This window comes from Cordyceps javanica, chromosome 2 (assembly GCF_051103115.1).
Source record: "Cordyceps javanica chromosome 2, complete sequence".
Classification (NCBI taxonomy): Eukaryota; Fungi; Ascomycota; class Sordariomycetes; order Hypocreales; family Cordycipitaceae; genus Cordyceps; species Cordyceps javanica.
Genome location: NC_139296.1, coordinates 4,852,441 through 4,877,494, shown reverse-complemented (window position 1 = coordinate 4,877,494; position 25,054 = coordinate 4,852,441). Strand labels below are relative to the sequence as shown.

At 48.9% G+C, this 25,054-nt stretch overlaps 8 protein-coding genes across 8 annotated transcripts; 3 read left to right on the top strand and 5 right to left on the bottom strand.

Moving 5' to 3' along the window:
- Window positions 1-184: 184 nt before the first annotated feature.
- V2A60_003946 (U6 snRNP complex subunit PRP24) lies at window positions 185-3,379 on the bottom strand (the record flags this gene model as incomplete). The annotated part of the gene is made up of 1 exon (XM_083255270.1): window positions 185-3,379. One exon carries the CDS (start codon window positions 3,377-3,379, stop codon window positions 185-187), a length of 3,195 nt encoding a protein of 1,064 aa, XP_083111396.1.
- Window positions 3,380-6,551: 3,172 nt separating this feature from the next.
- V2A60_003945 (uncharacterized protein) lies at window positions 6,552-7,237 on the top strand (the record flags this gene model as incomplete). The annotated part of the gene is made up of 2 exons (XM_083255269.1): window positions 6,552-6,816; window positions 6,903-7,237. 2 exons carry the CDS (start codon window positions 6,552-6,554, stop codon window positions 7,235-7,237), a joined length of 600 nt encoding a protein of 199 aa, XP_083111395.1.
- A 349-nt stretch (window positions 7,238-7,586) lies between these two features.
- On the bottom strand, window positions 7,587-8,694 carry V2A60_003944 (mitochondrial 54S ribosomal protein uL22m; the record flags this gene model as incomplete). The annotated part of the gene is made up of 3 exons (XM_083255268.1): window positions 7,587-7,726; window positions 7,790-8,605; window positions 8,655-8,694. 3 exons carry the CDS (start codon window positions 8,692-8,694, stop codon window positions 7,587-7,589), a joined length of 996 nt encoding a protein of 331 aa, XP_083111394.1.
- Window positions 8,695-8,977: 283 nt separating this feature from the next.
- V2A60_003943 (cytochrome c oxidase subunit VIIa) lies at window positions 8,978-9,456 on the top strand (the record flags this gene model as incomplete). The annotated part of the gene is made up of 4 exons (XM_083255267.1): window positions 8,978-9,001; window positions 9,096-9,138; window positions 9,276-9,306; window positions 9,372-9,456. 4 exons carry the CDS (start codon window positions 8,978-8,980, stop codon window positions 9,454-9,456), a joined length of 183 nt encoding a protein of 60 aa, XP_083111393.1.
- A 2,295-nt stretch (window positions 9,457-11,751) lies between these two features.
- Window positions 11,752-13,081, bottom strand: V2A60_003942 (HAD-like domain-containing protein; the record flags this gene model as incomplete). The annotated part of the gene is made up of 2 exons (XM_083255266.1): window positions 11,752-12,724; window positions 12,774-13,081. The coding sequence occupies 2 exons, from the start codon at window positions 13,079-13,081 to the stop codon at window positions 11,752-11,754; spliced, it is 1,281 nt and encodes a 426-aa protein (XP_083111392.1).
- Window positions 13,082-14,605: 1,524 nt separating this feature from the next.
- On the bottom strand, window positions 14,606-18,207 carry V2A60_003941 (uncharacterized protein; the record flags this gene model as incomplete). The annotated part of the gene is made up of 6 exons (XM_083255265.1): window positions 14,606-15,252; window positions 16,879-17,778; window positions 17,839-17,895; window positions 17,959-17,987; window positions 18,049-18,082; window positions 18,135-18,207. 6 exons carry the CDS (start codon window positions 18,205-18,207, stop codon window positions 14,606-14,608), a joined length of 1,740 nt encoding a protein of 579 aa, XP_083111391.1.
- Window positions 18,208-20,675: 2,468 nt separating this feature from the next.
- Window positions 20,676-21,923, top strand: V2A60_003940 (transcription factor domain-containing protein; the record flags this gene model as incomplete). The annotated part of the gene is made up of 1 exon (XM_083255264.1): window positions 20,676-21,923. One exon carries the CDS (start codon window positions 20,676-20,678, stop codon window positions 21,921-21,923), a length of 1,248 nt encoding a protein of 415 aa, XP_083111390.1.
- A 222-nt stretch (window positions 21,924-22,145) lies between these two features.
- Window positions 22,146-22,679, bottom strand: V2A60_003939 (glycoside hydrolase superfamily; the record flags this gene model as incomplete). Its single annotated transcript, XM_083255263.1, has 2 exons — window positions 22,146-22,469; window positions 22,557-22,679. The coding sequence occupies 2 exons, from the start codon at window positions 22,677-22,679 to the stop codon at window positions 22,146-22,148; spliced, it is 447 nt and encodes a 148-aa protein (XP_083111389.1).
- Between the last annotated feature and the right edge of the window lie 2,375 nt (window positions 22,680-25,054).

Here is a 25,054-nt window from a genome sequence, read left to right as displayed (position 1 = left end):
AATTAGTAAGCCCGTTGTTCGGATCGCATGGATTTCTATCTTGATACACGAGAGTATTGAGCACGCCCACAGCATTACATTTAAGCATCGAAATGTCTTTCTAGGCTCATATTATTAGTGATTTAAAACAGCTCTGTCCTGTATGCTACAAAGATATAGATGCCCCCAAGTTTTACACTTACCATTACGATCCACTTCTTTTCTCCTCGTCCTTGTTGCCGCTAGCAAGGAACATGGCTTTGAAATCGGCATTACTCTTCCTTTCCCCAGCTGCCGAAGTGTCCTTGGAGGCAGCTGCCTTGCTGGAGCTTGTAGCACTTCGCGGTGCGAACCTCAAATCAGGCTTAGAACGGGATCGAACCGCCACAGGTCGGCGTATTCCAGTGGGTGCAGGCCTAAAGTCACTGTTGCTGGCAGGTTTTCCATTTCCGCTAACATCCCGTGCTGTTTGCTTGTCCTTTGGTTTTGCCGCGGGTTGGCCATTACCACGCTCAGCTTTTGCAAGTCGAAGTTCGTCTGGAGATCCTGTGCGCAACTTGTAGCCCTCGTATTCCACACTATTGAGCTGTAGGGCTGCCTTGCCGGCACTTGCTACATCTGCGAATTCGATGATAGCACCACCATGCATCGGCTGCATCACGAATCGAATGATCGAGCCAAATGGCTCAACAAGCTTCCGAACTCTGGCATCATTGATAGTATCAGGTAGGCCGAAAAGAGCAATGGTGCGTGCGCTTATGTCTTCAGCAGCACTTGTAGTGTCAAGTCGTTTGCGAATTGCCTTGTTTTCCATAGAAGAGTCTTCACCATCGTCCACCGCCGTTGAAGTAATAGTCTTCGTAGTTGTCTTGACTTTAGACACCTTCGATAAAGATACTTGCAATATTTGATGGCGGAATTTCGTGTTATTCAGCTCAGATACAGCTTTCTCCGCTTGCTCCTTTGTCTCGAAGTCAAGGAAGCAGAAGCTCCGCGGTTTGCCCGAGAATCCTCGCGGTATGTTGACCCGCGTGACTCTTCCATAGTTGGAAAAGATATTTTCTATGTCTGACTCCGTGACAGTCCTGTCCAGGTTTGCAACGTGCACTTCGCGACCCTCTGCTACTGCACCTTCCCGATCCTTCTTTTGCCTAGGATCAGACAACTTGGACAATAACTTGTACTTGCCGTCGAGAAGTTTCCCTTCTTTCTCGACTGCCTTGGCTGCAGCGGCTTGGTCACGGAAAGATACGTAGCAAAAGCGCCGATGCGCGTTCACTTTTAAGCTAGGCCATCTGATACTCAAAATCTCACCGCAATCTTGAAATAGCTCACGAATATATCTTTCATCTGCGACCGGGGGATAGTTGGCGACGTAGACGGTCAAATCATGTCCAGATCCAACCTGTATTTGATGCTCACCAAAATATTTTTGGTCGCGAAAGAGAGCAGACTCAGCCTCAGACGACGTCGAAAATTCGACCAGGGCAGTAATGGAATTGCTGTTTTCCTCCTTTACAAAGGCGGTGAAATTTTTAACATGGCCACAGTCTTTGAAATATTGGCGGACTCTGCTTTGCGTAGTATCAGGAGGCAAGTTGAAGACGATAATCGTGGAGTTTTCACGGTCACGCTTCCCTGATAGAGAGGTGGTTGACTGTATATCAACATCGTCCTCTGTATTCTTCTGACGCTTCGCAGATGATTGTGTGGACGCTTGCGCGGATAAATGATCGTTCGTCAATGAGTCATGCTTTCTCTTGTTTGGTTTTTGCCCGCAATCAGCGGCATGAACTTGCGCCTTTGGTGCAGCCGAAGAGTAGTAAGCGGCATACGCTGCCTCTTGCTCTTGTTTCTCGCGCTCTCGTCGCTTTCTGACTCCCTTTTCGGCCCTATACACGCCATCGAGGCATTTGCGCAGCCTCTCGGCTGATTCGTAGTCATTGCAGTGCTGTTGATACAGCTCGAGAACCTTCTCTGGCCAGTCGATAGTACGTCGTAGTGATGCCTTGTGTAATACTTCGGTGGCGAGCGACGGAATGCGGTCGGACGGTATTGATGAGGGTCCTTGGTTTTGCTGAAGATCAGACCAGAAGATGGACATCTCCCATGTATAATACCATGTCCAGAACTCATATGTATCCGCGTAGAGCTGGATATTGGCCAATTTCTTCCAGAACGCTCTGGCATCAGGAACAGCATCCTTCACCTCGGCGAGAAACTGAACGTATATTCTTTCCAGCCTCAACTTAGGGTCGCCTTGGAAATCCTTGCCGTATAACTTTTTTCCTGTTGCTCTCACGTTTTCGAGACAAGATTTGATGGCTGCATCGGCCATCTCCACGACTTCTTCGCCGTCAGTCGCACTCATGGCTGCTCGTTTGACGTATCCACACCACGACTGGTACATCTCGATTGCGCTTTCCATGCCATTGGAGTATAGCTGGCCTTGCTCTATGGCGGATTTTTTAATCAAATCCATTTCTTCAAACGAGAATTTGCACTCTTCAGCACAAAGAATGTATCTAGCCCAAAGGCGGCCCGAGGAAGGACAATGCTGAACGGCGCGGCGCACAGCATCAAACAGCTTTTCTTTTGAGTGAAGTTCGGGTCGCGCCGATATGAATGATGTATAACCATACCACGTTGGTTCATCGAATGCGAATATGCCTGTGAGGGCTCTGTCGTGTAGACCAGAGCATATATCCGCCGCGAGCTGTGGGTTCTGCTGGTCTTTCCAGCTTTGTGCTGTCTCCCATTCGAGATATTCTAGCATGATATTTCTTTGCACTTCCAGGTCGCCTTGCCTAATTGACTTGTTTAGTCGCGTTTCGAATGGATCTCGTGCCGCGATTATAGCCTTAGTCGTTTGGGCACTTGAGGTGACTTCTTTCATCGAAAGTTCCCATGCGCTCTGATCGTACTGGGAAAGAAAACTCGAGAAAGCTTGCGACGTCTCGTCCCAAGTGATATGTGGTGTTGCGAGGCGGTTTTTATATTCGTGCGCGATCTTTGCAACTCCTTCGGACCGCTCCGAGTAGGTAACCTGGTCCTTCTCAATGTCGATCCATTTATTCCAAAGCAGATGGCTATCGCCAACACGAAATTTGATAGCATTATACGCTTGCTGCCATAACTTGAGTTCCGCCTCGAGAAGGAAAATTTCTCGTCCAGCCGCATTTTCCTCGTCAGGCCACCCAGTCTCGCCGCGGGCGCTGGTACCACGGAGTGACGAGAAATACTGACAATATGCCAGCCAGATTCTCAGGCTACCAGGCTCTGCGCTCGTTGCCTTTTTGTATGATTCGATAACATTGACACTTTGTTCTAGGTCAGCGGCGTTGCGTGCAGCCTCCTCTAGGTAAGCGAGCCAGCTATCCTCTCCTATAGGGTTGGTCATGGTCACGGTTGATTTGACGTTCGCCGGTAATCATTCGGAAGTGCTGCTATCGCTTGGCTGGACAAAGCGACAGTAGTTGCGCAGTTGCTCGTCGAAAAAACTACGCGCCTCGCTGGCGATTTTGATATTGGGTATTGTCACACTGTACATCCGCAGCCGTTCCGTTTTGTAAATACTTAGGTGCGCTGTGACGGAACTGGCTGTTTGCTCCGCGATTCTCTGATAAGGCTTATCGGCCTGTTGCTGTGGGGCGGCTGTGAACAACGTGCCTTGATAGCAGATACCCCAACTCGCAGGCCGGAGTGTGAATACTAGTACGTCCTGAGGAGGTAGTTTACTTGATAGATTATTTATCCTCGATTATGTTGGTGCATCCGTCCTTCCGTAGTACATTTGAAGTGCGTGTGCGGACGTTCACTGCTGCTCGCTGCGCAAATGTGTCAAATGCTTGCAGTAACCGCCAGTCTGCGGTGTACTTATGATATGGCAGTTTCTTCCTTTGGCTGGCTGGCGAGAGAACAGCACGTCTGTTTGGAAATTGCTCGATACGTAGGGGCCCGTAGAGGCGAAAACAGTCGACAGGAGATCGTGTCAGCCTACGGTGCTCGACAACGGGTCGACTGAGATGGCGGATGATATTGCGCCAAGCACGAGATATTTGGTGGAGGGATCCTCTAGGGTACGAGGTACAGGGCTCAGCATATGCTGAGGCCATGTTGTCACACTACGTGCTGATAGTAGAATGTCAGACCGAATAAGTCGTCTGTTTAATTACCTGTCGTATTGCAAGAGCACGGTATATTTTGGGCCGGATCAGTACCCGCAGTGACCAAATTGCCGTTGGTGATATCATCGTGTGGTTGTATGACCATTGACGGATGCCCAACAGGGCGTAGTTGCATACTCAGCACGCGAACCGCGGAACTTCTTATATCAACCGACCAGCACTGTACGGCGGTATCCATGCACACATATTCTCCGATCGCTAGTCATGAAACCACGAATCGTCACGCCCCGGTTATTTTGTTTGTTATTATGACATCGCGCTGTTAGTTTTACTCTATATATCAAGAAGAAGGGTCCGTAGCTGGCCAATGTCTTCCAGGGAATCAAAATGCGCATGTAATGATTAGCATTTAAAAACTAGGACAAACTGCGAGATAGGAAAGTCAACTTCATTAGGGAAAGCTTGCAGGACAACGAACCTGAACAACGAGAAAAAGAATGGCAAATACTCACGACAACTAACACCCACTATACCAGTAGTAAAAGGGACCAAGTACCTGAGTGATACCAGTTGCTTTCGACCCAGTCATCGATCGACGGGCTGAGTGTCGCGCCAGGATATATTTTTTCTCGTCGCAAATTGGGGTCCTCCCGCCCTGCGCCAAAGGAAATGACCAGACGCTGGCTCATGCAGTTTCGCTAGCATTATATAAGTAAGTAGTTAAATCGCACAACGGACCCAGAAACGTATCATTGAAGGATCAAAACCCGCTGCGGCAGCCTTGAGGACGAGCAACAGACACCCGACATCAAGTCTCAGAGGATTTCGCTTTGGCATGGGAGGTGGGTCACTCAATTGCATGCGTGCCCCTTGCATGAAGTGGGAACCCGGCCGGCACTGGTGATGCACATCTGGACCCCAGGATAAAAGGTGTGATTGGGCAGGACCTAGCAATCAAGAATGTTCTTGAACTGCGACTGCGAATTACCCAAAGGTTTACGGTGCGGGCTGTATGCTTTACTGAGACCATCACGAGGACCCCCACCAACAAAAACCGTTAAAGGGCATGACACCGTGCTCAATGAAGAGGGGGGCATACTTAGGCAATACTTCAGTACCTTACCATTAGTGATACGAGGAAAATTTGATGTCCTGGTCACAGTGTACTCATGTATTTTACTTAGTATATGTATCCCTGCAATTTTCTAAGTAAGTAGGCCACTCGGACCAAGCAGGGTCACTTGGCACGCCGAGAGGTAGGTGCCCTTGGTGCCCTCGCTAATAATAACAATGCTACGGATACACCTGCACTTTTGCCATGGCCAATGATGCATACTGGGTCTGTTGATCCCAAGCCCTACTAAGTACCCCGAAGTCCGGTCTTTGCACCCTGCAAGAGGACAGGGCTCCAACTCTCCATCTTGTGCTGGATAACGAGGTATCCGCCAGTGAGTTAGCGCGGTCCGGCTCCTTTTAGTCAGTCACTCGCTCCTGAAAATACCTAGCCCAAGCATGTGCTGGACTAAGTACTTGCTCACCATTAATAACGGCGCTGCCATGTTGCACCTACCAGGTAGGTACGGTACTTGGGTACCTACCTTACCTACAGTACCTAAAAGTAGGTATTAACAGTTACACCACAGCCAGAGCACTCTCCCACCGACTCTACTCCAACATCACAAGGCTGTCTGGTTCCGCGCCGCATTCCAATCGTTACGATCTTCCATCCCATTCCTTTGCCACACTCCGTCTTTCCTTATTCGCGCCTGGCTACGTTCCCCTCGCTCATTCTTTGCCTCCGCGTCTTCTTCTTGCACCCACCCCCTACTTGCGCGCGAACGGTTCCCGTCCCTGGCAGCCTGGCTTTCGTGCAAACACGATACTGTCTCACCTCCCCGTGCCATTTCGCGAATAAAACATCGCCAGGTCGCTTGCCGCCTCCGCGTTGCGTGGTTCTCGGTTGACTATTTATCTTGCCCTTTCCGCTGTTGATTGCGTCGCGTTTTAACTGTCTCCCACTCCAAGAAGTCTGGGTTGTGTTCCTGTGTCAACTACCGTTTTCAACGCTACCTTGTCGAACATGTTAGTCTTGTTCCAGTTTTGGACCGCCTTGGTCCTTTTAGGCTTCGGTACTAGCACTGCCATGGCGGATGGAAGCTGTGTGGTTAGTACTATCGGCGTTTTCGTGATGCGGTCCTGTCTGATGCAAAGTGCTACTAGCCAACATGCGTCAATCGAGTTCAAGACCAATATTTTATCGAGCTTGGTTGTGCCGCTGCCAATCAAGTCGGCTGTCTCTGCCCAAAGCAACGCTTTGTCGACCTCATCGCCGACTGTTCAAAGACCTGCGGCGCCACTGTAGATGAAATTCGACAAGGGCTGGTCGGATCCAATCCGGATCGATTCTGCATCTGCAAGTTATGCCTATAAGTAATCACTCCATAGATGCTAACAACAAGCAGCCGAAGCAGCGAATGTACCTGCTGCTCGTGTCGATGCGTCGCCATCACCATCGTCGCCATCAACCTCGCCAGCCTCAACAGACTCCCACTCCCCGAGTACGCCACCTCCATCAACATCGTCAACTCCATCGCCATCACCGACATCCCCGACGTCGACATCGCCAACTTCGTCACCGACATCTGTGTCAACATCTGTATTGCCCACTTCAACGACTTCGAGCGCGCCGATCACAAGGAGCACATCATCTGTAAGCATACTATCGTCGTCCATTGATTCTTACTAAATGGCCACAGTCGGGTACTGCTACATCTAGCCACTCGGGTACTTCAACAGCCGCTGCTGGTGAGACAACTCCTGCATCTTCGCCCGCCCCCGCCTCTGGTATTTCGTCCGGCGCAGCTGCCGGGATTGGAATCGGTGTTGCGATTGTTGTAGTTGCCGTTGGAATCATAGCATTCTGCTTGCTCAGGAACAAGAAGAAGCAAACTGGGCCTCGACACTCGATGGACATTTCTAAACCACTCCCTGGTTCAGGGCGCACATATCCCGTACGCGACGAGGGGGAACGAAAGCACGATTCGTACGGCAAGTACGGCAATGACATCGAGATGACATCGAATCGCTACGAGGACATGGTTCCCAGCCAGCAACCACGTACCATGGTGTAATGAACGCTAGCGCAGAACGGGTGTGCTAATGATCTCGATAACATGATCATGATTGCGATCAGATTTAATCGTCTCGCGCGTTCTTGTCAATCTTAGACTGGAGAAATTTTCATGTGCATATTCACGTCTCTTTTCTTCGTTTTCGCTCTGATTTTCTGGATTCGTCTACTCCACGCAAAGTCCATCGGTCGTAGACGGCACCAAATCACTGCAGGCAGGAATGAAGTTTCTTTTCTTGTTCAGTTGTTACAGCTTCTATTTTATGTACATACGTTATTACAATTCTCAAATTGTCCAATCCGAACCCGTATCGATGAGTGTATTGTGATGGCGCATTTGAGACCGGGGTCTACCAACTGTAGTATGGCCGCTGGCCATGAACACTGCGGTTTGGCAAATGAATCCACGGGCCTTTTGCGGCCATCTTCGCTTTGCGCTCTTCGTGCTCACGCACCCTTGTCCTATCCTCTTTGAGCAAAATGGTCAGCGCTAGATCGGTCTACAGTTAGCTTCTGGGTGCACGTCCAAGAAATATCGTTCCAGGTTGCATACATGTTGCAGGGTGCTGGATAAGTCCCATTCTTCCACGTCCCTTGGGGTCTATGCTCTTTCCGCGCCACTTTCCTCGGCCTACCCAAGACTGTGCAATGTACATGCGGGATGGATCAACGACCTCGACCCATTTGCCCTCGCTTGTTTGGATTTTCTTCGGGGTCTCGTAAAGCTCGCCATTGACCTTGCCCAGGCCCATTCCACGGTGCGAAATAGCGAGGTCGCGAGCCTCTTCCAAGTAGTACCGAATCTCGGCAGCCATCTTCTTTTTGGACCACGTCATCTGTGTGATGGCGTCATCTACCGACTTGCCTGAGATCTGGCGCGAAAGCATCATCAGCTTCTTCACACTCGTCGCCAAAAAGGGGCTCTTGTGAACGAGTTGACGCTCTGTCATCTTGATCCTTTGCTCCTTCGTCAACCGACCGTTCTTGCGGACCATCTGAATGACCTTTCTCCGTTGCCATCGTATGCGACCAAGGGGGTCCGGGTCGACAACCATAGCCATGTTTTCTCGCGTCTTCTGCTCGAGATTTTCGGGTTTCTTACGAGCACTGTCTCTAGTATCCTTGACAACTGCAGTCTCGATTTCGTCCTGGAAGATGTTGTTCTCAATCTTGCCATTCATGTTACGATCGAGGAATTGCTGTCGTATTTTGGGATCGTCAAGGTCGAGCCCGGCGAGTGCGTCTTCCTTTTCAGGCTTCTTTCCCCAGTTCTTGAAGAGACTCCATTTGCTTCGCTTCTGCGCGGTGGTTCCTATGCTTATGGGGAGTGAATTTGTGAGAGTCGAGGGAGAAGCAGAAAATTGCGACCCTGCTTGCACATTAGGCACTTGAAGCCAGAGAACATAGGAAAAGCTTACCTGACGGTAGTAGCCGCCGGGAGGCGAGGCGGAGACTCATCGCACTGGTTGAATTGCTTCGTCCGCCCCTTTGTGTTGCAAATTATCTGCGCTTCACAGGTCTCCTAATCAAGCTCGGTAGGTCGAGGGTCGTCTTTTCGCCTCAGGACCGTGCATCTGCTAGGCAGGATTTTAGGTCACGTGACTACACTAGCGCGATTATCGTTCGATGTCCCAATCCTCGGCTCGCTGACGAAGATCACTCCATCGCAACCCAGAGTCTTGCAAGAGAAGTCAACACGCTTATCTCTCCCAAAACGCCTGAATATCACACATAACTCATCATGGCTGTCGCTCCGATCACTGGCGTACGTTTTAGCAATCTCAATGGCTCCGCGTCGTGGCTATATGCCTAGCTCCATACCCGACCTGCTCTTTTTGACAGGACTAATCAGTGCTCAGATGCTCCGTCGCCGCCTCATCCTTGATCTTGGAATTGGTCTTGGTACGTTTTCGGATGCTCGAGAAGTCAATCAGTAGACCTTGCCAGTGCCGACGCGCCGACGCGCCGACACGATTGATTTGCGCTAATTGAGGGGTTGCATATTCATATCTCCCAATGGCTAACATTTTGTGCTTTAGGTGCTGGTTTTGTCATGGCTAATGCTTTCTGGTGAGTTCTATTTCAATACATTGTGAATACGCATTGATTATATCAGTTTCTGACTGTATCTACAGGTACGGCTACCATGTCCCCCGTACGACCGCCCGCGACAACTACTACTCCAAACTGGAAGAAAAGCGGTACGCTGAGAAGCAGTAAATTCTGGGTCGAGGCGATATGTCTTTTGAAGACTCAGACTAGTGGGCTAGCCCATGCAAGCCTTGAAGCGGTTGAAATTGCTAAAATAGATGGTGAAACATGAAGTTATCATGTCCGCACTGGACTGACTGGTCACCGGATTATATGTACATTAAGCAGAGGCATTCTAATAGACCTACGCTGGACTTGAAAGTCAATTTTTTTTGTGACCATGGCGCTTTTCATGCAGGACAGGACTTTATTGCATATTCAAGTGGTAGTGCTTCGCTGGAGTTCGCATTTGGATATCTGCAGGAAGGTAATGTTGCGGATTTTGAGGGCTTTTCTTAAATAGTTAACTATACTGGCGGATACTCATATCCGGAAGTTTCAGTCCGCAAATCTCGATGCCGGTAGTCCACGCTCAAATAAGCCAACGTATTGTTTTGTTCTGTGGTTTGAGCCTTAAGTCAAACAGAATAGAGGGAAGACCGCACCGGACTTCATCTATGCTATGATAAAAAATTCATGATGATTTTGGGCGAGCGCAAGTATATTGTGAGAGCTGGTGATGCAACTAGTATTACAAATGACATGATTGGCTGAAGAAACCTTCTAGTGCATGGGAGGAGTCTTTCCCATAGGCAACTGTTCGCATCACGAGTCTGACCAAGCATTCATCCATTGCATTGTCATGGTTTGGTTGGCAGCGCTGCTCGGCGGCCGGTATGTGCCACTAGCCTTTCCTTCCCAACCTGTTGTCTCTACCGAGAACGGGCCCTTTTTATCTTTGCACCTGCACAATCTCTATCAGTCATCCTTGCTGAATCGAAAAACGGAAACAAAAATGCAAGAACTCACATTCGAAAGAAGCGTGTCACAGGCCAGCAACTAATAGGGCTTTGCGACATCGACTCGTCCTTGAGCTCACACTCCCATTGGTTCATCTTGAATAGATCGCACGCTGAAAGCTCTATCCGGCGGGCGCTTCCGTCTAGCTTGCGCCGGCGACCATCAGAATCCTGCTGGACACGAGCAGGAAGCTCGGAAACGTCAAAACTGGGACAGGGCGGCGACATCCTTCAGTTTGGTGATGGACGCAGCGTTGGGTAGCCGTCTCTTAAATGAGGTGGTAGGTGAAAGTCTAGAAGAGGTACGTCTAAAATTGCCTCAGACATCTGCACCACTTGCTAGGGTCGCCGCCGCAAAATAATCACAACTACCCAACAAGACAAAAAAATATGTAGAAATTCCGCGCGGACATAGAGGAGTAAGATCGAACACTGCAATATTTCTGTTACTCTTGTTCTAGCTTGCAGTATCGTGGTGTTAATCTGATTACTAAATCTAGGTTCTCGACACCCTGCGAAGCTCTTATAATCACAATGCCATCCACGAAGGATATGCATCAATAAACTATAAAACCAAGTCTACTGGAATTCAAGAGTTGGATGAAGTAATTTCCAAACACTTTCGAGACACCAAAACTGGAGGGCTTTCTATCACTGGCCGTTATCTGCCATTGGTGTACAAGATCGCATCTAATCTTGCTTCGACCCCAAACAACAAAGTTATTATTATCATTGACTATGAGGGTCTATTCCAAGCTTCTAGGTTAACCTGCAGCAGATCTGATCTTGAGCACATCTATGTATTGCGACCTGCTGAGGATGCACGCGACCAAGTCAGGAGCCACATTGCTGGCGCCGAAAACTACATGTTATATAACAACGCAGCAAAGCGGAGCGCTGGTAGAGAACTCTGGGGAACTATAGTGCTCGGAGGCGTAGGAGGTGGCGATATTACCGCGGGATGGAAAGGCTGGCTTCGCGTCGACCGAGAAAAAGTCCGGCCATTCCCACCTGACATAACTATTGACGAGGCACTGCGGCAGCGAGAGGAGCGCCAAAGGGCGGTCCATGTCGCAGGCTGGCAATCATCGTCGGCGTGGGGAGGATTTGTTTTCCATCACGACTGAGCTTGGCCCCAATTGTCGAGGACTCTACTTTATATGCGATGTCAATATTATCGATTTGAGGGTTGCAGATCGTGATATTGTCATGTGCTATAACTTTGAGAGAATTCTTATAATACAGTGGGTAACGGATTCAATGTGTACTCTAGAGAAGAAAAGTTGTGTAAACAATCCGAGGTGCGCCATTCCAGCACTTGGTTGACATGGTATCAGCCGTATAACTAGGTAGAATGCAATCTCAAGAAATGCTCGAAATATAACTCCGTGCCCGAAAGACATAATATCATAGAACATGAATCCAGGTATTCTCGAAACGTAAAATCAAGCGCCAGCAACGTAGACTAGACCCGCAGGTCGTCCGGTTCCACGACAGCGAGCGTGTCGGAGGGCGTAATGACTTGCTCCTGGAGTTTATTCGCAACACGCTTGCGCATCTCTCGCTGGATACCATGATTGACAGCATCAAGAACAGTGTCAACGGTAACTCGTGGCTTGTATGCGGGCTCGGTACCCTCTTCGTAGACACCTGTCTTGACAAGGATGCTGTACCATTCGTTTTCGGCCTTTTCATTGACGGCGTTGGTGCCACGAATGTCACTCTCGGGAGTGTCGCCAACGAAGTATACGGTCTGGGGAGGCTTGGCGAGACCATGCTCGGTCTGGCGCCACTGGCCCATAAGACGATAGGCAAATTCGAATGTGGGAACCTGCGGCTTGCCGAAAGCATGCGTATGTAGCTTTCCCTTACCACCCGTGATATCCTTGAAGGTGATTTCAAACATGCGACGCAATGCACCCATGCCAAGACGGACGTGCTCATGTGCAGCCGACCATACAACGTCGTTATGGGAGAAGTAAAATGGAGGTCCCTCGTCAAATGTTTCGCTGCGTTGGCTGAGAACCCCGCCCCTTGACATCGAAACATCAAGCATGATCTGTATGTCACCTGCCCAGTCCCGAGAGTCGGCGAAGACAAAAACAGCATCAATCACGACATCAGAAAAGTCGCGGGTACGAGAGTTGGCATGCTCCTCGTCCGTGAGCTTGCGAAAGGGTGTCGTTGCAGCGTCGTGTTTGATAATATCACCTGGGGTTACGACATCCTTGAAGCCATAGCCCTCGGCAACATTGCGACACGTCTCGCCTTCACCACCAATCACAAGAACCGTCTTATACTTTTCTGCCATTTCTCTCATTGGAGTGTGTCCGCAAATGAACTGGCCAGGTCGAACGTCCTGCTTGAGCTGGCCGGATAAGTCCTTGCACCGCTGCTCTTCTGTTTTGCCGCCTCCGTTTGTGAGGAAAATGTGAGGACTGCTTTATGTCAGAAGAGGTCAAATGCTGCGATGCTAGAATAACCTACACGCGGAGACCGTATTCGTTGTCGCCATTAAGCACTTGCATCGCCTTTATAGCCTCTGGAATAGGCTTACCGCCGCGAACAAGCACACCATCGATATCAAAGGCGAAGACGAATGAATCGGCAATATTGCTAGGAGACTTGACAGAGCCAGGAGTTCCGATGCTTGTAGTGCTACCTCTTGAACTGCCCGAGCCTAGCTCAGGTGAGCCTGGTATAGAGTCGACAGGTGTTCCTGTAGAAGCATTCATTTTTCTCTTCACATGCGCCACCTGCTCGAAGAAGGCGGCTTCTTGCTTAGGTGTCGCCATAGTGTGGAAAGGCTGCTGGGGTATTGGTTAAAACGAGAATAGAGACACGCTCCAATTGTTTGCTGATGCAATTGGAGCCTCTTGCGGATCTGATCGTGGGGAGAATATATTGAGGTTAATGGTAAGAAGAGCCCTGAGGTTCTACCGTCTTGAACGGTGGGAAGCTGCAGTATATTTATATCTAGCGGTAGTATTTTAGTGACTTCATCACAATCCACTGTATTTTTGCTCTCCAGAGCCGCATATAACGGCGGGAACCATTTCTTTCTTATTGGCTTGATTTGCGGGCACAATGGTCAGGATCAATTGCCTTGATCCACCAAAGTCCCACACGCTCGTAAACTCTGCGATACTTGTCAACTTGTGTGCCAGTGTGCTTGTCCAATAATCGGTGATGACGCAGACATGGCCATGACCTCGATACAAGCGGCGCTAAAAAGAAACTCCTCACTAGCATCCTTGTCTTCGACTTACGCCACATTCTACTAGTTCTACCGAGTACTGGCAAGCGGCGACCTATTTCTATGCATGCTGAGGTCTGAAGAAATTATTAGCCGGAAGTACTCCATAATCCGTACAGGATAATGATCAGCCACTGACCAGGCCATGCAAGCCTCGGCCTTTTCGTGCAGGAGGTAATCGACACATTTCTCTTGAAGGGCATGACGCATAAACACAAATTCCTCGACTGTCTGACATGGTCGGCCGGGGGTTACCCTTGCATTTCTCTGAGGACAAGCTGTGGCCAGTTCTTCTCGATAAGTAGTAGTCATGTTTAAACCAACACTACCAGTAATAAAGTGTACTGGTCAGAGTGATATTGATCCACCATGACGTCACAATCGCTGCACAGCATTTGAAGACGGCGAAGGGCAGGCCAGCAGTCTAACCTGGCCATTCGCAATTTAACGACCACATGAGGAGACGCTGGATATTTCAATAGTGATACTCAGCACAAAAAGAAATATCATCTTGGTGCCTTGTAGATGTTGAAGTTATATGAACAATTCTGAAGACCCAGGATGTTCAAGGTGTGGCGAATAGCCAGTAGCTGATAAGCACAATCCAGCGATGACTAATCGTCGTCTTGGTCTCAATAGAGTGAATCCGTCTGTGGAAGCTACCGGTAAGGAATTTCCTCACTGGCCCCGAGGATTTTGAGACTGACACACCGTAGCAAACTCAAACGGTATGTCGGTATGCCTTCGACACACGCCAATGCCTTTGCATCCTTCTGTTTCAGTGAAACTTCAGCATCCCCCATGTCCCCTCATGCCCCCTCATGCCCCTCACCGCAACCCCTCTCCTACTTGTCAATGCCATGCAAGTGCGTAGTGTGTAGCATTATTTTCCGCATTTTCAACACTCAATCTGCAACTGCTTATTGTCTGTAGATTAAATGCTGCGACTGCGAGTTATGCCGATCTTTTAAGAAGCGTGGTTTGCCACAGCTCCTACTCGAATTACCTTCGATTTGAACTCAGGTCCAACGCCTCCTTGCCTGCCTGTTGGAGCAAGGCCATTTCATTGTAGATTTACAAACAAGCCGCCGTCAACAAGTAATTGAGCTCCCGTCACGTAGCCACTTAACTCGTCGCAAGCAAGGAAGACTGCCGGCCCAGCCATGTCGTCTGGGACTCCAGTGCGACCTAGAGGAATGCGCCCTTCAATATATGCCCTCTTGGCATCATCTGAAAGATCTCCCTCGTTTAGCTGAGTACGGATGGTTCCTGGCAGCAACGCATTGCACCGAATGCCGAATTTCCCCAAAGCTACGGCCGTGCTCTGCATTAGACTAGTGACACCTGCTTTTGTGGGAGTGTAGTGAGTCTGTAGACCACCCCCAACCAAGGCGGAGATAGATGACATGCCAATAATGCTGCCACCTGATGGGCTCTGATGAAGAGCCATCTGTCGAGCTGCTGCTTGAGTAATGTAGAATGCTCCGTCCAAGTTTGTCCTTGCTGTCACTTCGAAGAGATCTGGTGAAAGTGTCAGGAAATCAGCAAATGTGCATATGCCTGCATTGCTAACGCATATATCCAATCGGTTGTTCCGCGAGTGGTGCACCGCAGCGGCAACTGACTTGCTCGCCGTCTCTTGATAGCGTATGTCACCAACCTCGTGCGCAAGCAGCCCCGATTCCGGGTCCTCTTGCCGTAACACACCGGCTTGAGCTATTAGTGAGTCCAAGTGAATTTTATCCGTTTCTAGACCGAGGTGGTTGACGAGTACATCCGCCCCTTGCTGTAAATATCGCAGGCATATGGCTCGACCAATGCCAGTCGTGCCTCCTGTAATCAGGGCAGTTTTGCCCTTCAGTAATCCTTTGATAGTCATTGAAACTATTTCAGAGCGTGGAAAGAAACTGGCGAAAGAATTTTGATCGATGACTCCCAGATGAACAATGAAAGGTAGTTTTCCTACCTCTTTGCAGTGGAACTGTAGCTCTGTGGATCGCGCTGTTCGGGCGCAGTTTTAGCGAGACACGACGGGTGGAGCAACTCGCTGCCCCAGCATCTGTGTTGACAACACTCCAACATTGAGCAACACAGATCGGCACAAGTCTTGACAGTCATACCATAATATATAACTTGTTGACCCTGCCCAAGCGGGCACAGGAATTCCGGCCTTTGATCGGCCAGGACGGAGGATGGACCCACAATAATTGTAGGCATCGATTTTGGAACTAACCAGCCCGCCCCGGCTGGTTGGTTCCAACAACTCAACAAGAACGCAAGCAGAATCAATGAATTGAATGTTATTATTATTCCTATCAAGTGTACCTTAATCCAACATAACTAGTTAAAGCGGCAGAGAGCCACTGGGCTCCTTTAAAACTTACCGTTTTTCAAGACCACAATGGTAGCAGAATCTCCGGCGGGCTGCTTCGCTGTATTACTCACCGTTTTCTCTCATCGTGCTGACGATAGCATTATACTTGTATATGTATCTGATTGCTTTCTTCAGAAGCAGTGCTATATTTCTCCAGGCAGCAAGGCACCTTGGCGAGAAATGAGGCTTTTTAGAGAACCCTCGAAATAGGCCATTCACGCAGACTCATGGGCATGATTCAGTTTGAAGGAACGTGGTGTTTGTTCACGACAACATGCGAAACCCGGTGTTTTATAGAATTAGATCAGACGACAGATTTAACGTGCCTAGACTACAAGTTAATGAGAGCTAAATTTTACCAAAATACGAAAACCGGTATAATATAGAATTAGATCAGACGACAAACTTAACGTACCTAGACTACAAGTTAAGAAGAGCTAGGTTTTACTAAAATACGTAACCTAGTATAAGATGGAATTATATTAGATAATAGACTTAATATACCTAGACCATAAGTTAATAAGAGCTAGATTTTATTAAAATTCAGGAAATCAGTATAGTATAAATTAGATTAGATAAATAGACTTAATATACTTAGACTGTAAGTCAATCAATGCTAGATTTTAATAAAATATAAAATTTCATATAATATAAAATTAGATTAGACGATAGACTTAATGTGTCTAGAATGTAACTGAATGAGAGCTAGATTTTACCAAAATGCGAAAATTAAGCACTGCCAGGCAGAAAATATAACGAGTTCAAAAATTGAGTCTATGATAATCGTAGTTGAAGGGACTCAGTTCCTAGCACTGTTCATCTGGGTGGTTGGCGGTTTTTTTTTCTTTCTTGGTATTCTTGGGTGTTGGTAATAGGCCTTTTTAAAGTAGGAGGCGGAGGTGGGCTTAACAAATAATTCGAAGGAATCAACTTCGAGCGAGCTGTAGGACTGACAGTCAGACCAAAGCCCGGTTTGTCCAGATCTGCGCTGGTCAAGTAGCCTTTCATAGGGATGGGCTCATCCATGAATAGGCCACCAAAGACAGGCAAAACACTCTTGCCATCTGGCGAGTTGGCCAGATATTCTTGAAATGGCGTGTTGGGCTGTGAAATGACAAAATGGTAGCTATATGGCCCACTAGCGTGAGGCACAACAGGAATATCATATGCGGCAGCCATGGCGGCGACCTTGAGTAGCTCAGTCATGCCCCCCAGCCACATGACATCGGGTTGAATGATGTCGAGATTTCGGCGCTCAATGAGCTTGCGAAAACCGTATCTTGAGAATTCGTGCTCACCAGTCGTGAATTTGACTGCCGGATGCGCTCGTTTGATTTGTTCGAAGCCGTCAGTATCATCTGGGGAGAGGCACTCTTCCCACCAATTGATGTCAAGATCCTGGCACGCCTTGACCAGATCGATTGTGTATGAAACATTGAGACTCATGTAGCAATCCACCATAAGAGGAAAGTCCGGCCCAACTGCCTCTCTGTGCTTTCTCAAGAACTCGACGTTCTTTCGTAATCCGCCATGCCCTTCCTCTGGGCAGAACGGTAAGGGAACTTTGGCACCCCAGAAGCCCATTTTTTGGGCTGCAGTTGGCTCTGGACCAGTGCAATAAAATGTTATGCGTTCTTTCATGGCACCGCCGATCAGTCTGTAGACGGGCTCATTTCGTAGCTTTCCGACTAGATCCCACAGGGCCAAATCAATGACTGAGATGACGGCGTTCGGAAGGCCCTTTCGGCCGTAAAACATCGATGCGCGATACATTTGTTCGAATAGCAAGTTTGAGTTTCGAGGATCAGAACCAATGAGGAAGCGCTCAAAGTGCTGATGGAGGAGCCAGCAAGCGGGCGGGCCTGCATCGAAGCGGCTTCAGCCAGAGCGCGCAACATTGAAGATCATAGGGGCTTACGTACCACCGAATCCTGTAGCGAGACCAATAGTACCATCATCGGCTTCGATTTCGACCAAAACTGAACCAAGCGCATTAATTCCCCAACTAGTTCGGGATTTGCGGTATTGTGGCCATATCGAACATGGTGTCGAAATATCAGAATCAATTAGCCTGTCAGCCCAGGCTGTCAGTCAAAGTATTAATAATTTGGGTCTGTTGTGGAATGACATACCAATGGCCACATTCAACGTTGTGATAGTCACCTCCTGGGACACTCATCAGAGATATTTCGAAAATCCAAGGTACAGTGAGGCCTACCAGAGCCGAGACTGTCAATGACGAACGACCTGACAGCCTTGATGCTTGGAAACGGTTGAACAGAGGAAGCCATACCGGCGGTTGAATGGCGATACTGTACTTGTCAAGATATGAAATGCTTCGAGGAGAATTAGCTCGGAACGCATAAAATATTAATAGTACCAGGGCGAGTGGGCGACTGAGGAAGTAGTTGAGATACGGAATGCGTTGCAGGCCTGTTCACATCGGGGATAGCACTGGGACACACACTAGGTAGGTCGGTGGTAAATGCCCCGATCAACACGTACCTCTCGGTTAACAACGATGCGACATAGGCAATTTTCCTCCCATTTATTTCCCCATTTTTGGTCTATTGCATTTTGCGCTGCTTAGATTGTGCAATTTGAAGTAGCGGCGTACTTGTCTTGCAGCGGATGGCCCATAGGGAGTGGAGTTTACCCGGTCTTGTGCAGCCGAAATGGACCTTAAGAATTTCATGTTCAGGACACCATCGGTGGTGTGGGCAAATTGAAAGACATTCTGAATGCAATGCGAGAACGCGTGGAACTGTTAGTTGAAGCCAAACCCGGGGTAGGCTATAACAGAGCGCAAGTAAAACGACGTTGTGGCAGAGCAGGCTGGTAGGAACATGGTCCCTCGACGAACCCACCTCATCGGCCCGGGTATGTATCGCCTCGAATTTTTTCTCAGTTGCAAGCTGGTCAATGCCGAGGGGTTGAGTCAGGACAAGGTCTCCCCCGGCAGCACCGCACTACTGGTACTGGTAGCATAGTTCTTCTCCGCTGGCAGCTGGGCGACTGACTGCCAGTCGCGGCGATAACCTTCATCCAACCAATACCGAACCATCGTGATTGACCCAGCGAACCGCGACGTGCATCCGGCTTCTGGCTCATCAACACACCCGACGCAACTTGCATAGACCCTCGCCTTGCCAAGCTGTAATTACCTTGGAGGGACTAGGCTGTATGCGACTAGCTCGGACGTACTCTCTACTGATAGTACGGTAGTACCTACGGACGACCTTCTGTGGGATACTTCAAACTCTCGCCTGTCGCTCTTCATTGCCCCGAGCATTGCTTATTAGCCCACCCCCGTACTGGCATCCACCTAGTTTGTCGCCTGGAAGATCGGCTTCTGGGAAACTGCTTGCATCTAAGCAGTAGCTATATCTCGAAAATTTCCCAATTGACCGGCGTTGAGTAGCCCGAGTCGCAATGCACGGCAGCGCGGAACTTGCGGAACGTTCGCCTTCGGTCCATGAGCAAATTGGACCGGAACAAGACAGTGACTTCCAAAGCGATGGCGACGACTATCCTGGGCGTGACGCAAAGAGAAAGCGACCGCTATCTGTTTCGTAAGCAACTATTGTGTTTCCATCCCCACAGCCAACCAGCAATTATCAGCATCCTCCTCATAGCCCAGCCCTCCAGTGGGGGCCCGTTGGCCCAAAGACACTGCCCATCAGCTCAGAAGCTAATATTATGACATGTAGGTGCGAGCTTTGTAAACAAAGAAAAGTAGGACCTCAAACCAATATCAAGGTTGCAGCTGCTGATTATGACTCAGGTGAAGTGTGATCGCGGCCAGCCTTCATGTGGCTGGTGCAGCCGCAATGGAGCGACTTGCGAGTACAAGGAGCGCAAAAAGCCCGGATTGAGAGCAGGATACGGAAAAGAGTTGGAACAACGACTTGATAAACTTGAGGCAATACTGGCATCTCATTCCAAAATACTCGACAATATCGGCCACACAGTGCCTAGCGAGAAATCTGTTGGCGCTCAAAGAAGCCCTCAAGTTCTGCCTGGTGAGCAAAAAACTCCAGGTGAATCTACACAGCTTTCCTGCCCACAGGATATGCTACAGACATCACAAAGAGAGGCGGGGTTCTTCCTGGCGAAACAAGTGTCACTTGCCCGCAGCTCTCAAAACGAGATCACCGTTAACCAGGTCCCCATGATGCACAATGGTTTTCAGCAGCGCTCAATGTCCACTATGTCAGCTACATCACACCCGAGTTCTGCCGCGCAAGAATACTACCAGTCCTCCCCAATAAACGCTGCTCATCATGCTGGGACCCAAGGCGCAGATCAGGATCTACCTCCGTACGATCTCGTATACGCGCTGGCGGATTTGTATTTTAAAAACATAAACACTTGGTGTCCAATTTTACACAGAAAAACTACACTGGATAGTCTTTTTGGACCATCTGCACTACGAGAGGCTGATCATATACTGCTTCATGCAATCGTTGCGACTACCATGCGATTTTCTAGCGACGGACGACTCACCGAGGAGAAGCGAAGGGAATACCACAGACTCTCGAAAGACAAAGTTCTTCTCTACGGTATGGAAAATTCATCAGTCAAATCTTTACAAGCACTTGTTATTCTGGCCTTAGACCTGTGCGGAAGCAGCAATGGCCCACCTGGTTGGAACGTCATGGCACTCATTACACGCTCTGTAGTTCAGCTCGGACTGGCTGTTGAAACTACATCTGCTATGGTCTCGCCAAGTTTTACTTCAATATACACATTAAGAGCCATGGTTCTACCCGAACCAAAGGATTTCATTGAAGAAGAATCTCGGCGGCGTCTCTTTTGGATGATATATCTTTTGGACCGATACGCCACCATTGCTACAGCTTTCGAATTTGCGCTGGACGATCGGGAAATCGACAGAAGTCTTCCATGTCGCGATGATCTTTGGATGGCAAATCGCAAAGTCGAAACCAAATGGTTCACAACACATAGCTTCCCAGAGGCAGAGGCTGTACCCCGCAATGACTTGAACACCACAGCGCATCTGGGCGCATTTTCGTACTACATTGAGGTCCTTGGAATTTTATCCAAGATTCATACTTTCCTGAAGCAACCAGTGAATATCGGAGTGGTTGAGGATGTGGAGAGATGGCAACTCAGGTATAAAGAGCTGGATAACATGCTTACATCCTGGAAGTATGGCCTCCCAGCCGAATTTAGCAACATGGGCAAGATTTTCCAGCCCGGAAGTCGAAACTTAAGCTGTACTTGGGTCATGCTTCATGCGACGTACCACACTACGGTTATCAGACTTCATTCGTCAGCCGCATATCCAACAACGAGGTCACCCATCTTTACGCCATCCTTTAGCGCATCGCAAAGATGTCTCGGTGCAGTTGAAAACATCGCTGCCCTGACCGAGTTCGCTTCCACGAATGGATATCTACAGCGGTTGGGGCCGCCATTCGCATTTACCGTGTGGGTGTCTGCACGCCTGCTGCTAGTGCATGGATCTACAGTTGAACATAAGCTCTCGCAGCAAATTGCGTTTTTTGTCGATACATTGAGAGTCCTGGGGGCTTTTTGGCCTGTCGCTCAACGATACTGCAGCCTGCTGCAGAGAGTCCTGGACGAGCATAGAGATAGCGAGCAAAAAGGCGACGGAATCACGCCCAGCTCGGTGAAGATTTTGGCAGACATGCGGCGTACTGCGTTTGATCTGGACTTCCTCATCTCGCGCCAACCAAGGCATGGCATGCATACAATGAGCCAGTTGTCAAGCGAAATACCAGCAAGAATTCCAGCGGCGAACGAGCTAGAGTACCTCGATGTATTCGACTTCTTCAATGTCCCACGCCTCCCTCTTGCGGGTGACAGTTTGGCGGTGCCAAACGAGGCGGTAACGCATCCAGCGATGCATGCCAGCAGTAATGTCAACCCGCAACACGGCATAGCGACGGACTTTAACATTACAAATTTTATGATGGATGTAAACAGCGACTGGTTCAAGCAAGAGGGTGGGAAATTCTGAGGACAGGGATGAACTTGATGGTAAGACAAATTCTTGTTTACTTTGAATACAGAAGAACAGAAAAGGAGCATTATATTTTCGCTATCGTATGTACAGCGGTGGCAATCCATACTCTATAACTGTTTAGAGATACATGTGACCTCTCTCAATTACTGTCGCTGCGAACTAGCGTTGGCTCATATATGTCGCCATTGCGGAGTTGCACCGATCCATCGAGGTTCATTATTTTGAAGATGGTATTGAGCCTGTCCGAGTCTTTCCCGGCGCTCTTGCGAGCGCAAATATTCTCGCGGAGATCATCGGGGTATTAGGCCCGGGCATCATCATCAGGGGGGACTCAATATGGAACACGGGCTTGCCGGCATCGATGAACTTGTGAAAAGCCTCACAATCAATATTCTCTTTGTCAGCAGCGCACTGTTCGTTGGCAGAAAAGTCGGTCAGGTGCATAACGTCGTCAGTGATGTCGGTTGTGTTCTCGAGGCCGACAGACATGTTGTACTTGTTGGCCTCGTCGTGGAGAAATGCCAAGAAATCGATTGAATCCTGTTCTGTGAGCCCCAAGTTGTTTTCACCGTTTTTATGGCACCCGAGTTAGACGTGGAGCTGAATAATGAAACAAGAATATCTTACAAAGTCAACGACATTGTCAGGGTCAATACCATCACAACCTTTGTTGGCTGCCAGTACGATACGATTCTTCATAATATCACAGATCTTGAGACTACTGAGGCGGACCAGGCGCTCATCCTTCATTCTGGCAAAGTTCCCCCAAGTTCGGTCTCAGGAAAGTCATTCGCATCAGGGCGGCCTTTCCCCCTGCACCCGCACTGAAGTAGCAAATGACCCTTTTGCCACGGTCGTGCAGCTCGTCGATGGTTTTCTTGTCATTCTCAAAGAGGTGAAAGTCCTAACTGTCAACATCAGGGGTAAAGCCAACATTATTATGAATGGCGTTCTTAAGGACGATTTGCCACGAGTCGGCCACCTTTAGTGCCCACCTCGGGGACCGGCTAGACACATTACACAGTTCGATATGCGTCTTGTTGCCGTCGTTGTTTTCACTGCCTCCATTGGGTCTCATCAAGCCGACACCCAGACCGACAGACAGCCCGACAATGACAGCAAAAAGGACACCTACAACAGCAGCCTTCTTCCATGTTGCTATAGGCTGCTGGGTCGGGGCCGGAGGCTGCTTCTCCTCGCCAACGTCATCTTCTCCGCCGTGGTTATTCGCCTACTCATCTCTTGAGGTTTAACATCAGCAGCCAAATCAAGAAAATATACGCCCAGGCTTGGGGGACTCAAATCCCGGTAGAAGGAGGTGCCATATATTTGTTCTGTACTTAAGGCAACAACATGCCTCCCTAATAGCTTACAAGAGACAAGTAGTAGGCTGCGAAGTGATCGTGCTAGCCTCAGAGGCCCCAGCCATATGAGAGTCGCAAAACTGGAGCTCATGGAAAAAAAGGCTATCTTCAGCAAAGATACTCGTCTGTCTAACGGAAAAGAGTATGTGAGACTCGTCATAAGTGTGAGGCTGACAACGGTCGCTGACGAACGAAGCAAAATGGCGACTAGCAGGCAAACAAGATCGAGTTCTAGTTAAACGCTCAAAGTGCGTATTGAACCGCGAAAAGCTCCGCTGATAAAGTCATGTGCCAGCACGGGGTCACTCTGGCTTGTTGTACCGAAATGTTTTACGACACAGCCCGAGACTACCGCAAAAATTGGGTTGACCACCAGGACAGCCTACACGATGAAGAACTTTCTTAGCAAAAAATGATCTAGTACAAGAGATCAAGCCTTTAAAGCAAGGCTCAAGAACAGGGCGGGATGCTAACCACCTCCAAAGCGGGACACCTAAACATGCCCCAAAGATGGTGGATCAGAGGGAAGCCAGGAGCAGAGGAAGACTGATCATTTGCAGGCAACCCAGCGTAACAGTCTAGCTTCTTAAATGAAAATGGCATGCGAGGTTTCCTGGGACCACTGAAGGATACATTGCTTATAAGTAGAACCTTACGGAGTACTCAATTGGTTAATGAAAAATAGACAGGTTCTATCACTGCCGTCGAACCAGTAAAGCCTCGTATCTTAGGGCCCGTGACATGGTATTTTTTGGTATTGGTAACAGCTGTCGATATGCAAGGCGAGTTGAAGGGACAACACCGGACTCGTTTGAACTTCTTGAGAAGGGAAAAGGGGGGGGGGGGGTTGGAACTGAACCGTCTCATGCATCGCGCAACGCCATGATTTTCTTCTTTCTACTGAGTAATAGGCAGTCTGATATCTATTAAGCTTGCAGCCATTATCTGAAGTGATGTTTATGCCACACGGTGTCTTCCGTTGGTTGGCACGGTCTCTAGTATTATTTGGGTACCAGTTCTAAGTACGACACAATAAGTACATGGCAAGGCTGCAACGCGGCTTCCGTAAGCGAGGGGGGAGGGTTATTCCCGCGAGCCATGCGCAAGCTGGTTGAGCACTCATCAAAAGTCAGTTTCCTCCATAAAACGCTTACACACTAACTAACTACTTACTCAGTAGACCTGATAATAATTATCACTAAGTATTTACCTCTCAACCTCTTACACAGTAAGTAATCATTTCCGTGGACGTACCGCAATGGACTACTCCGTACTTACCAGCATGCCGTACATGGAATGGAGCCTGAAGCTACTCAGTACGAACAGGCGCCCTGTAACCCCTGCCGATACCAAGGTTGTGCCTTGGTGACGCCGCCTGTCACTTGGCTTGCTGCAACGGAAATGAGCATCCCAAAAGCGGAAAGCTCGCACGGAGTGTGCTGTTTGCAGCGGCCAGGCTGAAGCTGTGATTGTCTCAACACTTTTGATTGTTCAGGCAGACTTGGCTAGGCCGGCTTCGAGAGAGCTTAACTCAATGCAGTCATTGGAATGTATAGCCGAAATCTCGGTACAGAGGTAAGATCGTGCGCAAGTTGAAGCACAAACAAATCCTTGTACTCAATGCCTGGAACCTTTTTCGGTCTCCCCTCCCGAATATTTTGCCTTGCCCTCTTGGCCTCCTATCCCCTGAAAAGGCGCAGGTCTTGTGGAGTGGTTGCCCAGCACTATTCTCCACTTCACCGCTACCTTGTGCGTCATCTG